This window comes from Microtus ochrogaster, chromosome 4 (assembly GCF_000317375.1).
Source record: "Microtus ochrogaster isolate Prairie Vole_2 chromosome 4, MicOch1.0, whole genome shotgun sequence".
Taxonomy (NCBI): domain Eukaryota; kingdom Metazoa; phylum Chordata; class Mammalia; order Rodentia; family Cricetidae; genus Microtus; species Microtus ochrogaster.
The window spans coordinates 45,652,834-45,665,123 of record NC_022011.1 but is presented as its reverse complement, the minus strand read 5'-3'; the positions used below and the strand labels follow the sequence as shown (position 1 = coordinate 45,665,123).

General features: G+C 53.8%; 1 protein-coding gene across 1 annotated transcript in view; it reads left to right on the top strand.

Annotated features, from left to right (window-relative positions):
• Hmcn2 (hemicentin 2) overlaps positions 1 to 12,290 on the top strand; it is a 155,259-nt gene that overhangs the window by 36,973 nt on the left and 105,996 nt on the right. Inside the window, exons 9-18 of the mRNA XM_013355724.1 lie at positions 376 to 520; positions 931 to 1,052; positions 2,948 to 3,220; positions 4,048 to 4,189; positions 4,495 to 4,622; positions 4,921 to 5,034; positions 5,879 to 6,028; positions 8,953 to 9,141; positions 10,237 to 10,332; positions 10,579 to 10,706. Coding sequence (XP_013211178.1) covers positions 376 to 520; positions 931 to 1,052; positions 2,948 to 3,220; positions 4,048 to 4,189; positions 4,495 to 4,622; positions 4,921 to 5,034; positions 5,879 to 6,028; positions 8,953 to 9,141; positions 10,237 to 10,332; positions 10,579 to 10,706 — 1,487 coding nt within the window. The remainder of the gene's footprint in view (positions 1 to 375; positions 521 to 930; positions 1,053 to 2,947; positions 3,221 to 4,047; positions 4,190 to 4,494; positions 4,623 to 4,920; positions 5,035 to 5,878; positions 6,029 to 8,952; positions 9,142 to 10,236; positions 10,333 to 10,578; positions 10,707 to 12,290) is intronic.

The following is a 12,290-nucleotide window of genomic DNA, read 5'->3' as shown; positions in this document are numbered from 1 at the left end:
GGGGTCCCTTGAGGCCTTCTCCACTCCAGGACAGGATGCTGACAGGCCCAGTCTAGTGCAGATCTGGTGTGTGTGAGTGCAATGGTTGTGTCATGTCTGGAGTCAGCTTCGCACATCCTCTTCCCCACTTCCCCTTGCTCTTTTTCTCTCTGATGGTCCCTGAACTTTGGAGGGATCACTCCCATTTTAGAGAGGTAGAAACTGAGGTTCAGAGAGCTAAGTGACCTGCTTTGTGTGATACTGAATGGAACCATTCACTGCCTCTGGACTGGCCTCTGCCTCTTGTTTATTCCTAAGGGCCTCCGTGTGGCTAAGATACCAGGGACAGGCTCTGTGATGGAACAGAAGGGCTCTAAACCTTGTGCTTGCCTACAGGTGTGCCGCTGGTCAGCATGGCCCCTAGGATCCATGGTTACCTACAGCAGCCCCTGCTGGTGTCCTGTTCTGTGTATAGCACCCTCCCCTTCCGACTGCAGCTACAGCGGGATGGAGTGAGGCTGGGCGAGGAGCGGCACTTTCAGTGAGTGACTGATGGCCAACAATTGTCCCTGGCCCGGGGGCTCCTGTGCCCTGGACAGATCTCAAAGAGTGGGCAACAGGAGAGAGACCTGGGCTGAGTTTGATTGTCATCCTGGTCAGCCTTGCTGGGGATGGGGAGAGTGGGTCCTATCCATGAGTGGGCCCAGAAGTGGGTCAGGAGTGTAGGGACACCCTTAGACCCTTTCCTTAGGGTGAGAGTCCAGAGTTGAGAGAGGCCAAGGCATGAGTTCAGCTCACACGCCCTGCTGTGGAATTTTCCTAAATCTTACTGAGCCTCAGTGAGGATTTGGGCTTCCCTCTGTACAAGATTTGGGGGCCTGAGCTCACCCCACTTAGGCTGGGAGGTCCTGGCTGGGGTCTGAGTGGCCACACTGCCTGCTGCTTTTGCAGGGGATCAGGGAACAGCAGCTGGGAGATCCCGCGGGCATCCAAGGCTGAGGAAGGCACGTACCAGTGCATAGCGGTCAGCAGAGCCGGGACAGGACAAGCCAACGCCCAGATTGTCATCACAGGTCTACCCTTTCTCTGTGTATTCACCACGCTCCTTCCCTTCCGCTGGGGTTTCCTTCCGGTCACTCTCCATCTCTGGGGCAGAGTACTAGCCAGCTGGCACCTGAGGCCAGTCTCTCTCTCAAAGCATGCCACTCCATGTTATCACCTACACACTGACCCCACCTGGGCCTTGTAGGGGTCCATTGCCCGGCTTGATGTCAGTCACCTGTCTGGTGTTCTTTCAGGGTGACTGACTTCCTGCCATGATGTCACCACTGAGCTCTAGAACTCTGGGGATGCCATAGACAGTCCCAGAATGGATTGGATTTCCTTGTTAGAGACCCAAGTTATCCTCTAGCGAAGAAAGGAAGTGCAACTTAATGGCCCCTGGCAGAAAGATGGGGAAACATAAGCCAGGACACTGAAGCCATCTGCAGTTCCCTCAGTCTGGCATTTGATGAGCTCCTCTTTGTGTGTGGCATATGAGTGCGTGCTCAGGGGCACCGTCCCGTGTGCACGTGTGCAGGGGTTGAGGTCTTCCCTCTGTTGAGCCCCGCCATCTCTCATGGGACCTAAGAAAGACTGCAAATTTCAGTGAGGCTGGTGGGGTGCAGTGAGCCCCAGGGATCTCCCCGTCTCCACCCCTCGTGCTGGGGTTACAGACATACAGTATGCTGCTATGCTTGGATTTTAGGGTGATCTAAACCTGGGTCTTTATTTTTGTACAGCAAGCATTTTACCTAGGGAGCCATCTCCCCAGCTCCTCCGAGGAACGTCTTCTCAGACACTCTGGGGGTAGTGAGACTATGGGAGATTTCAACAACCTGATTCCGCAACCTGACAGCGAGTCAGTCTGAGCCCCTGAGGGGAGGAGCCAACTTTTTATAAATGATGAGCAGGGGAGAGGACGTGTCTGCCGTGTGCTGATATCTGGCCACACTAACCTTTCTGCCAAGCTACATTAAAATAAGTTATAACCACCTTGACATTTCAATAAATATCCCTAAAAGCATGGCCTCATCCTGCTAAACTGAGTTCCCCTGGCCAGAGACGGATATAATGGAAGCTGAGGTAGGAGGGTTGCTACATGTTTCAGCTCAACCTGGGCTACATGAGTTCCAGATCCATTAGCGCCACAGAGGAAGACAGTCTCAGAACACACACACACACACACACACACAGTATGAATATTTCGATATTGCTTAATTTTATCTGTAGTTCAACTTCCTTGTTTGTCCCCAAATGTCACTTCTAAGCATTTTAAATAACATTCTATCTTTTTTCTTTTATAATTGAGACAGAGTCTCACTAGGTAGCCCTGGTTATGGTGGAACTGGCCGGGTAAAACAGATTGGTCTTAAATTCACAGCAATCCTGCCCCTGCTTCCCAAGCGTGGGGAGTCACAAGCCCCCATGTTCACACTGGGACACTTTCGTCTCTTGTAGGTGCATGTGGCCCGTTGGTCCTGCTCTTCTAGTGGGTGGTCTCTGATCTTATCACTTTGGTGGTTTGTGTTCCCGAGAACAGATTTAGCGGCATTTCTTTTTGGCCTTGTCTGTCTCGGGCTGCTTGTAGGCCACGCTGCTGAAGGACAGAGATGTTCCCACAGTTTCCCCGTCTCCTGGCCAGTTTCTTCCTGGCGGAGATGTTTGGCTGGGAGGGTGTGAAGATCTGAGAAGGGCTGTTGGATGCACATCGGCTGTGGCTCGTGAGCACGTCCATGCTGTGGAGAGCTCCAGGGTTTAATAGCACCCTAGGGAGAGTGTGACGAGGGGCACGCAATCTCCCTGGGGGCCAGAATCCCCGAATGGAGAGCAGATGCAGGCTGCTCTGCTGGCTGACGTGTCTTGAGTCACAGGGGACAGCTGTTCCCTACCCCAGTCCCTCATCCCTCCTATCCTTCTGTCCTTGCAGACCCTCCACCACAGCTGGTCCCTGGACCTAATGTGACTGTGTCCCCAGGGGAAACTGCCATCCTGTCCTGCCAAGTCCTAGGTGATGCTCCTTACAACCTGACATGGGTCCGGGACTGGCGAGCCTTGCCAGTCACAGCAGGCCGAGTCACACAGCTGCATGACCTGTCTCTGGAAGTCAGCAGTGTCATCCTCAGCGATGGTGGGCAATACCAGTGTGTGGCCAGCAATGCCAATGGGGTCACAAAGGCATCCACCTGGCTCCTGGTGCGAGGTGAGACTCCTCCCACTCTCGCTGGTCCCCTAGCACAGCATTCTACCTCATGTTCACTGGGGACACCATAAGCCCCTCCCTATGCTTAGCCTCGGAACTTTGGAGACTCTGTCTCCATCTAGCTAAGTTATGTTCACTATTGGAGGTTAATCATACTAGGGCTGGGGCAGGGTGAGGGGTCAGAGGTCAGATGTGCCTGGGCATAGCTGGGGGATACTGCCTGGATGATGGTAGAGCAGGCAGAGGAAAGGGCATCTGTATAGGAGTTTTAGGATGGGGTGTGGCTTCAATCTCCTCAAGTCCTCCTCGATGGCGTGCCAGTTCACCAAAGGTAAAAACCCAGCAACTCCTATTGGTACTGGGAGTGTGTTAAGAGGACCTGTCTGGGCTCTACAAGAGAGAGATTGATTAGTTATGTCTTCCTTGGCATGGAAGTGGATGCATTTGCCCTTTTAGAGGATTTGGGTTGAGCCTCACTGGGTCTGTGGACCAAGAGTGCCCAATTAAAGGAACCTAATTTTAGGGCAGGCCATGGGGTTCACCCATAATCATAGAGATATACTGTCCCCAGCTCTGGCACCTGCTGGATGCCCAAGAATTCCAGGGGTGCCAACTCAAAGCAACTATCCAGGGCAAGAGTTTCTGACTGGGAGGCCCTAGTGGGTACCGGGTTAGTGCCGAGCCTCCCCACCTCCAGGGGTGCCACCTGGGAACTCTGACTCTGGAACCTGTGTTTCCTTCTCCACTGCCACCCCTACTGTGGCTGAGGGTCAGTCAGAGCCGACGTGGGGAGCCCAGGCTGGTCAGAGGACTCTTTTCATCTACAGAGGCCCCTCAAGTCAGCATCAATGCCAGATCCCAGCATGTCTCCCAGGGTGTGGAGATGAGGGTCAGCTGCTCGGCATCAGGGTATCCCACACCCCATATCTCCTGGAGCCGTGAGGGCCTCGCCCTGCCAGAGGACAGCAGGTGAGTGGGTGGGAGGAGAACTCAGAGCCTGGCAGTAGCTGGACAGGGTGCCAGGAGGGAATCTCAGCCTGGGTATTCTCAAAAAGGGATGTAACATCTGCCTGACATCTTTCAAGGGCCAATTGAGTGCAGTGTGGCCTGGGTAGGCAGGTGTTCAGACCTTGAGGAAGAGCCCTGTGGGCTAACAATGACCGACTCAGAGAAACCTGGCACGGTCTGAGTGCCATTGACTAGTGACGTTAGTTTGATATTAATGATGGCTATGGAGCCACCATATGTCATATGTTTTTCTGGTACAACTCCAGAATCCACGTGGATGCCCAAGGAACGCTCATCATTCAGGGAGTAGCCCCAGAGGATGCTGGGAACTACAGCTGCCAGGCTGCCAACGAAGTTGGCACAGATGAGGAAACAATCACCCTCTATTACACAGGTACTTACTTGGGCCGTCCTATCGCAGGACACACTGCTTTCTCCCTGCTCAAGGACCCCCAGTGTCTGTGATACGCCAGGCTCCATGGGTGTAGTTGTGAGTCCATGGCTCCTTACATGGGACTTAAAGTCTGGTGGGGAGACACAAAACACCCATGCAAGGGATTGGTAGTCCAGGTAGTTGGGCCAGGGAAACAAACATGGGTGCCGGGAATGTGGGGGGCAGGTGGAGGGGGGAAGCTAGGGAAGGTCTGGCCTCAGAGCAGCCAGCCCCATGTTTCCTCCTCTGGCCCGCACAGACCCACCCTCTGTTTCTGCGGTCAACGCCGTGGTTCTCACAGCCGTCGGGGAAGAGGCTGTGCTACAGTGCGTGGCATCTGGGGTCCCCCCACCCCGAATCATCTGGTATCGAGGTATGTTTGATGGGGAGAAGCCCAGGAAATGTCTACCAGAGTCCCAGATTTACACCAGAGTCCCAGAAAGGTCACCGGTAGGCAGGGACTTCAAATGAGGGAGTTGTGGTGGTGACTGAGGGGAAGGTTTGTTTCAGGAGAGCCAGCTGGTTCCAGCACTTCCTACCCTGTACACCTCAGAGCCCAACAGTACCCAGTCACACTGAGTTGTCAAATGTCTTTCCTCTACAGGACCCTAAGCCTCAGTCTCTTTATCTGGATACGGGTTGTGTGAGGATTGAGCATATGCACACGAGTGTGCGTGTGTGTTTAGAGCAAGCCTGGGCTAATACCTAGCTGAGCTTGATTAATGGATGGGGCTTCCCACGCCTGGAAGGGAAGTGCTGTGAGGTGTACTTTTAATTTAACCGAAGAAGAGTGTCAAGATGTGGGGACAGGAAAGACATGGGCCATAGACACCCAGTAGAAATGCCAGGAAGGCAGGCATGAGAGAGGTGTCTTCACGCAGGCACCTCCCACATTTTCCTGTGCCCTAAAAGGAGATCCCAGCCTCAGTGGGACCTGGATTGAGAAGTGTGAGGCCTTAAGGAGGTCTGGATGTGGAGACGTTGCGGGAAGAGTTTGCCATGTCAGAGTCTGCATGAATCTCAGCCCTGCCCAACAAGGAAGTTTAAGAAAGACTCAGCCCTAGTCCACCTTAGGACCAGCCCAGGAGCTATAACTTTGGGGAAAGCCACCTCCAAGCACCCAATCATGGCCTGTGCTGACATAGGAGCCTTGGGTCAGGAAACCTGAGACCCAGCAACCCAGGCCCCTAACCAATGCCTTCCCATCTTTGGTTTAGGGGGTCTGGAAGTGATTTTGGCTCCTGAAGGCTCCAAGTCCGGGACACTGCGGATCCCTGCAGCTCAGGAGAGAGATGCTGGCCTCTACACCTGCAGAGCTGTTAATGAGCTGGGTGATGCCTCTGCTGATATACAGCTGGTGGTTGGACGTGAGTGTGCACTTGACCCTATTCACCCCTAACTCCCCCTCCCTAGCCTGCCTCTAGACAGGAAGCTGATATCTATAGCCAGACTGCCACTTTGGAGAGCCAGAGGGAGCTGGGGCAGGTGTGAGTTCTTGCTGGGTCACAAAGCTTTATGACTATGGCTAAGTAGTGAGAGTTTTACTTTTAGAAAAGGTCTCTGAAAGCTGAGCGGTGGTGGTGCATGCCTTTAATCCCAGCACTCGGGAGGCAGAGGCAGGCGGATCTCTGTGAGTTCGAGGTCAGCCTGGTCTACAAGAGCTAGTTCCAGGACAGGAACCAAAAAGCTACGGAGAAACCCTGTCTCAAAAAAATAAAAAAAAAAAAAAAGAAAGAAAGAAAGAAAGAAAGAAAGAAAGAAAGAAAGAAAGAAAGAAAAGGTCTCTGATACCCCAGGCTGGTGCGGAACTCCTCAAGGCAAGCCAACTGAAGGCTGTAAGCAGGAGTAGGAGACCATGACAGCTACTACCTCTTATGGGTCACCCCAGCCTGGGGAACTCCCTGGCTGTGTCCTGGAGGCTTAGTGAGAGGTTGTAGAAAGAACCTTCATACTTAGGCTGTCACCACCGTGGCTGGCCTTCAGCAGCATGAGATAGACAAAGAGCCTTCTTAGTCCAATAATAACAACAAGAGCTGTCCCGCCTGTGGTATTTTGCCGTCCGAGCATGCTCCAGGTTCATACTCATATAACCTTCGCAACCCTTGGAGGTGTGAGGTCATCAATGTCTCCTTTATATCTGGGGAAATGAGACACAATGAAGACACATTGCTTGCCCAAGGCCTTACAGTCAGGCACGACAGAGTTGAGCACTGAACGTGGTTCTGAGCGCTTGACCCTAGTACACTCAGGGTCAGTATTGGTCAGTGACCAGCAGGGTGAGTGTGAGCATCCTTCCTCTTTATGAGCTCCAAGCTCCTCCTTGGCGAAACGCTTCTGAGATATGCATGCATGAGAGGAGGGAGGTTCACAACATGAAACGTTGTCATTGTCTTGGCTGGAAGGTTCTAGAAGAATACCTGTGGCACTGCCGTGGGCATTAGCCTTGGCTCCATATCTGATTGCTTTCAGCAGACCCTATACTTTGGGGTCTAGCCTGAGGTCCTCTGTTCCTTTGACAATATGCTGTGAACCTTGGAACCATCTCCTCAGTTCTGAGGGAGGAGGCAATGTGGACATGGGCAGGGGTCGGGACAGGGTAAAGGTGAATATCAGGCAGCTCTGGGTCTTGGGCAAGCCATTCTGGCAGTGAGAGTGGGAAACCACATTTCCTGCCCATTCGGGCAGCAGCTGTGGTGCAGTGGCCCTGGCCAAGCTGGCAGACTCTGGGAGCAGGTGGGTGTTATGCCTGCTTCCTACTATGACTCAGGGAATGGGCTTCTTGGAGCATGTGGGACATGGGAAGGAAGGCGGTCTGCCTGTTTTTCCAGCCAGAAACTGCAGTGGTACAGTAAACTGTAGCCCCCCGACACTTTCTTACCAGAGGAATCTGGGTGCTAGGCCAGTGCTCTGCCACTGAGTTCCCTCCTTGGAAGGCATGGTGCTTGTCAGTTAAGAGTCCTGGACCACTTCTTTGGCTAAGTGGCTTGCCCCTGAGAGTCCCACTTTGGCTTCTCTATGGCAGGATGATTGTAATAGGGTCTTGCTATGAGGTGCTGTGTCAGACTAGAGATTACACCCTTGACTCATGCTCCCATGGCCAGCCAAATCAACGCACTTGTGTGGCTATTGCCTATGCCCTTTAATATCTCTAATCCCAAAGCATGGAAGGAAATTTAATGTTTTCTGAACTGGCAGTTGTCTGGAGAGATGGGAGAAGAAAGAGGAGGCCTCTTTCCCCCGACTCTAGATTCGCTCCGTTATTGGAAACCCAGACCTCCCTGGCAGGTGGCTTTGGGATATGGGAGAGCACCAGGGATGCTGAGCTGTCTGGGTGGGGCTGATCTGGGTCCTCCTGGAGGACAGGAGGTGGAGTTCCCATTGAGTGGAAGGGGGGTAGCTCCATTCTTCCTCCCCTCCCGGGGAAGGCAGCAATGTACTTACAGAAAAAGCCTACTCCATTGGCTTCCTGGGAGAATAGAGTCTGGGGTGCCTGTTGTGAGGATTAGGAAGCTCCCCACCCTTTGTGCTCTGTTCGGGTTTCTGTGGCTTGTATGATGATGGGCAATCCTTGTGTGGGCCTGTGGGCCTTATTATTATTAACACACATTCGCCAGCCAACGTCCTACTATGGGCCATCAAATACAAGGTCATATATAACAGCAATGTTTGGATTTATGATGTTTTATGCACTCACTCCCAACAGTTTCTGGTGCAGGGCAATGTGGAGATCAAGGGAGACCTGAGGGTGAGCTTTGGGGTGGCTTGAAACAGGCAGGGCCATGGACATGGTGGGTTTGGACTTCGGGTTCAGCATGTCACAGGCAAACACAGGCCTGCTCTTCCCATCAAGGGTTCAGGAGGTGAGGCAGATAGGGGAGCCTGGGAGGAAGTGGGACTCATGTTCCCAGCCCCTCTGTGAACTTGGCCACATTGCCATCATCTTCAGGATCCTGTGGCCATAAAGCTCCTCGCAGGTGGTGGCAGGTTCCTTAGGAGGCACTGCAGTTGGGAATGCAATGTTTGCACTGCTTGGCTGTCATAGAGCAGCCCCACCCACCCCCAAGGTTCCCATGGAGAGTGAGCACGAGATGCAGCGAGGGCCACCACCTTTCCATAACTGTCTCTCTAGAGGTGGGCCGGACTAACCTCAGGTTGGCTGTGGAGCTGTGCACAGGAGGGCCTTTAAGTTGTGGGTGAGCCTGGAAGGTGTTCCTAGAGACGAACAGAGTAATGGACAATTCCCTGGGTCCCAGCTCACTGGGGCTCCTCACAGACTAAACTCTTCCCACAGATGCACCCAGGCTGACGGATCCTCCCCAGGATGTCACTGTGGAGCTGGGCAAGAGTGTCTTCCTCACCTGCCGGGCCACAGGCCGCCCACCCCCCATCGTCACCTGGCGGCGTGGAGATGGCCAGGCCCTGGAGCCTGGGAGGGGCCGCAGAACTGGGCAACGGGACTCAGGAGTCTTGGTCTTTCAAAGTAAGAGAAGGGTGCTGGGGTGCGCTGGGCTGAGTGGCAGGGGTGAGGAGGGCTGGGTGGGCTGGGTGGCAGGGATGAGGTGGGCTGGGGTGGGCTGGGCTGAGTGGCAGGGGTGAGGAGGGCTGGGGTGGGTTGGACTGGGTGGCAGGAGTGAAGAGGGTTGGGCTGGCCTGGACGGCAGGGGTAAGGAGGGCTGGGCTGGGCTGGGTGGCAGGGATTAGGAGGGCTGGGATGGGGTGGGTGGCAGGGGTGAGGAGTGCTGGGTTGGACTGGGTGGCAGGGGTGAGGAGGGCTGGGTGGGCTGAACTGGGCAGCAGGGGTAAAGAGGGCTGGGTTGACCTGGGTGGCAGGGGTGAGGAGTGCTGGGCTGGACTGGGTGGCAGGGGTTAGGAGGGCTGGGATGGGATGGGCGGCAGGGGTGAGGAGGGCAGGACCCTGATCCCAGCACAGCTGTATTGTTCTCTTCTATGGCTGTGATATAACATCACGATCAAGGTAAGTTACAGAAGAAAGGGTTTCTCATGGGACTTGCAGTTCCAGAGGGTTAAGAGTCTGTCACCATCATGGCGGAGAGCAGACAGGCAGGCATGGTGCCGGAATTGCAGCTGAGTTCTTGTCTTGATCCACAAAGAGGAAATAGAAAGAGGCATACTGGGAATGGTGCAAGTCTTTGGAACCCTCAAAGCCTGTTCCCAGCGACACCCCTCCAACAAGGCCACACCCTCTAGTCCTTCCTAAATAGTTCCTCCAACTGGAGCCCAAGCATTCAAACACACAGGCCTATGAGGGCCATGGGCAGGATGACGCTGGCTCCTATGGGCTGGCGGCTCTGGGTGAGTCATCCCATTGTGAGCTGGGCACCATCTTCAGTAGTGACCAGCTGTCCCTCACTGTCATGTGAGGAGCACACTTGAGCAGCTAGCTCAGCCACATATCCATCACTGTCCCCTTTTCACAGATGAGTGAGCTGAGGTCTAGCATTCTCCTTCTCTCCGCTGGTGCCCGGGTCCTGCCTTGCATGTATTCAGGGCCTGGCTGTGTACCTGCAGTGGTAGTCTGTGGGCTCCCAATGGCCGTCCTCATTCTTCCCCTCAGGAGTAGCCCCGGAAGACCAAGCCTTGTATGTGTGTGAAGCTCGCAATGTGTTTGGAAAGGCCCAGGCTGAGGCCCAGCTGGTGGTCACTGGACATGGTCTGTGGGTGAATCTGGAAGCTGTGGGAAGTGGGAGGCAGATGCTCTAGCCAAGCCCAGAAGGGCTCCTTGTAGCCACCACATTGGACCAATGCGTCTCCAGAATTATATCCCTGCTGCTTGGGCGGTCTCCCAGGGTACACCTCACCTAACGAACCTCTCTAGTCTGGATGTAGCCGAGGGAAGAAGCGAGGGGTGGCTCTGTGTCTCTCAGCCTGAGTGACTGACATTCTCCTCATCTCACAGCCCCCCCACAGATCGCCAGCAGTGCCTCCATCATCCGTGTCCTGGAGGGACAGCCTGTGTCCCTGACCTGTGTCATCCTGGCCGGGAGGCCCCTCCCTGAAAGACGTTGGCTCAAGGCAGGCTGGCCTGTGAGTGTTGGGCTTCCTTGGGGGCTGTGGGCAGTGGACAGAGAGAGGAATGTCACTGCCACACCTCAGCCTTGGCCTCTCAGCTGCCCCATTTTAGAATGTTCTCTTTCTCCTTTCTCTCCGTCCTGTCTCCTCCTAGAATAACCTGTGGCCTGCATGACTGGCAACTGTGGACATCTAATGTCCTGCCATCTGCCTACTTGATGCCCAGTGAGAGAGGATGGGGTGAGGAGAGAGGATGGGGGAGGAGAGAGGATCTGCTGTTGTTTCCAGGGAAGAACTGTGCCCTGTGGTCTAGCTCATAGCAGAACATTTATTCAGTTCATGGCAACATTTATTCAGTATACTGTCACCCTGCTCCTTGTGCCTTTGCTCAGCCTTCCCTCTGTTCACTCTCACGTCTGTGCCTTTGAGATGATAAATGATTCTCCTCACTAAGGCACCTTGGGGAGACAGCCAGTGCTGGCTTGTTCTATTCCCCAAGCCTGCTTCTGGCCTGACCCACCCACCAAGCTGCAGGAATAGCTCCAGCGACATTGTGGTCCTGCCAGGATCACCTGCCACCTGTAGACTCCAGCATTTCTAAGCCTCTCACTACTCCACCCCCTCATCTCCCTATCCCATCCTTACTATGTCCTCTCTCGGTTTGTTCCCATAAGGCTAGACGACCATGTGTCTGTGTGCTCGCCCATGCTGTTCCTGCCAACCAAACGCCTTTCCAGTCACACTTCTTATTCTTATTTTTCCATGCTGGGCTAATGGCAGAGCATGTGGCACCAAGTCCCTCCTGCCTATGGCTCGCATCTTCTATCCCCATCACACCTTGATGGGGAGAAGGATCTGTCTTTTCCCCATTTACAGATAGGGAACCTGAGGCTTAGAGAAGTTAAGCCATATGCTTAAAATCAAATAGCTAGTAGGTGGCCAAGCTAGGCTTGGACCCTGATGCCCAAACTTAAAAACCTCAGAGGCAGGAGCATATGTGGCCCAAGGTCTGTTTTGTTCTAAATAAAGTTTTATTGAAACACAGCCCCCTAACAATTAGTCTGTTTGCATCAAATTGGGCAGTTGAGTCAGAGGTCAGATAATCTAAAATAATCTGCCTCTGATGCTTGACACAAACTTTGCCAGTCCCATTTCACGTCCCAGGTAGAGCATCACCCCCTCCCATCCTTCGCTGCCCAACTTGAGATGGTCTCCCGTGGTGCCCTCTAGTGTGGATGTACTTCAGAGACTCTTCAGGAGTTTGTTGTTTGTCCTGGCCTCAACTCTACCATGGAGTCACAGCCTCTGAGGACAGCGGTCACGCCACTCTTAGGTCTACTTTAAAATCTCCCTAGGATGCTCAGTGTGCAGCAAGTTTGTGAGCCACACTAGAGGGACATGGAAGATTTCTTCTGTTAACTTTAACTTGAAACCACAATGTGTAGTACTGGCTTCCTTGTCCTGACGGCCCTGTGCAGGGAACACTGGCATGATCTGCCTGTCCACCTGCCTACATGCATGCCTTCCTTCTCTCCTTCCTTCCTTCCTTCCTTCCTTCCTTCCTTCCTTCCTTCCTTCCTTCCTTCCTTCCTTCCTTCC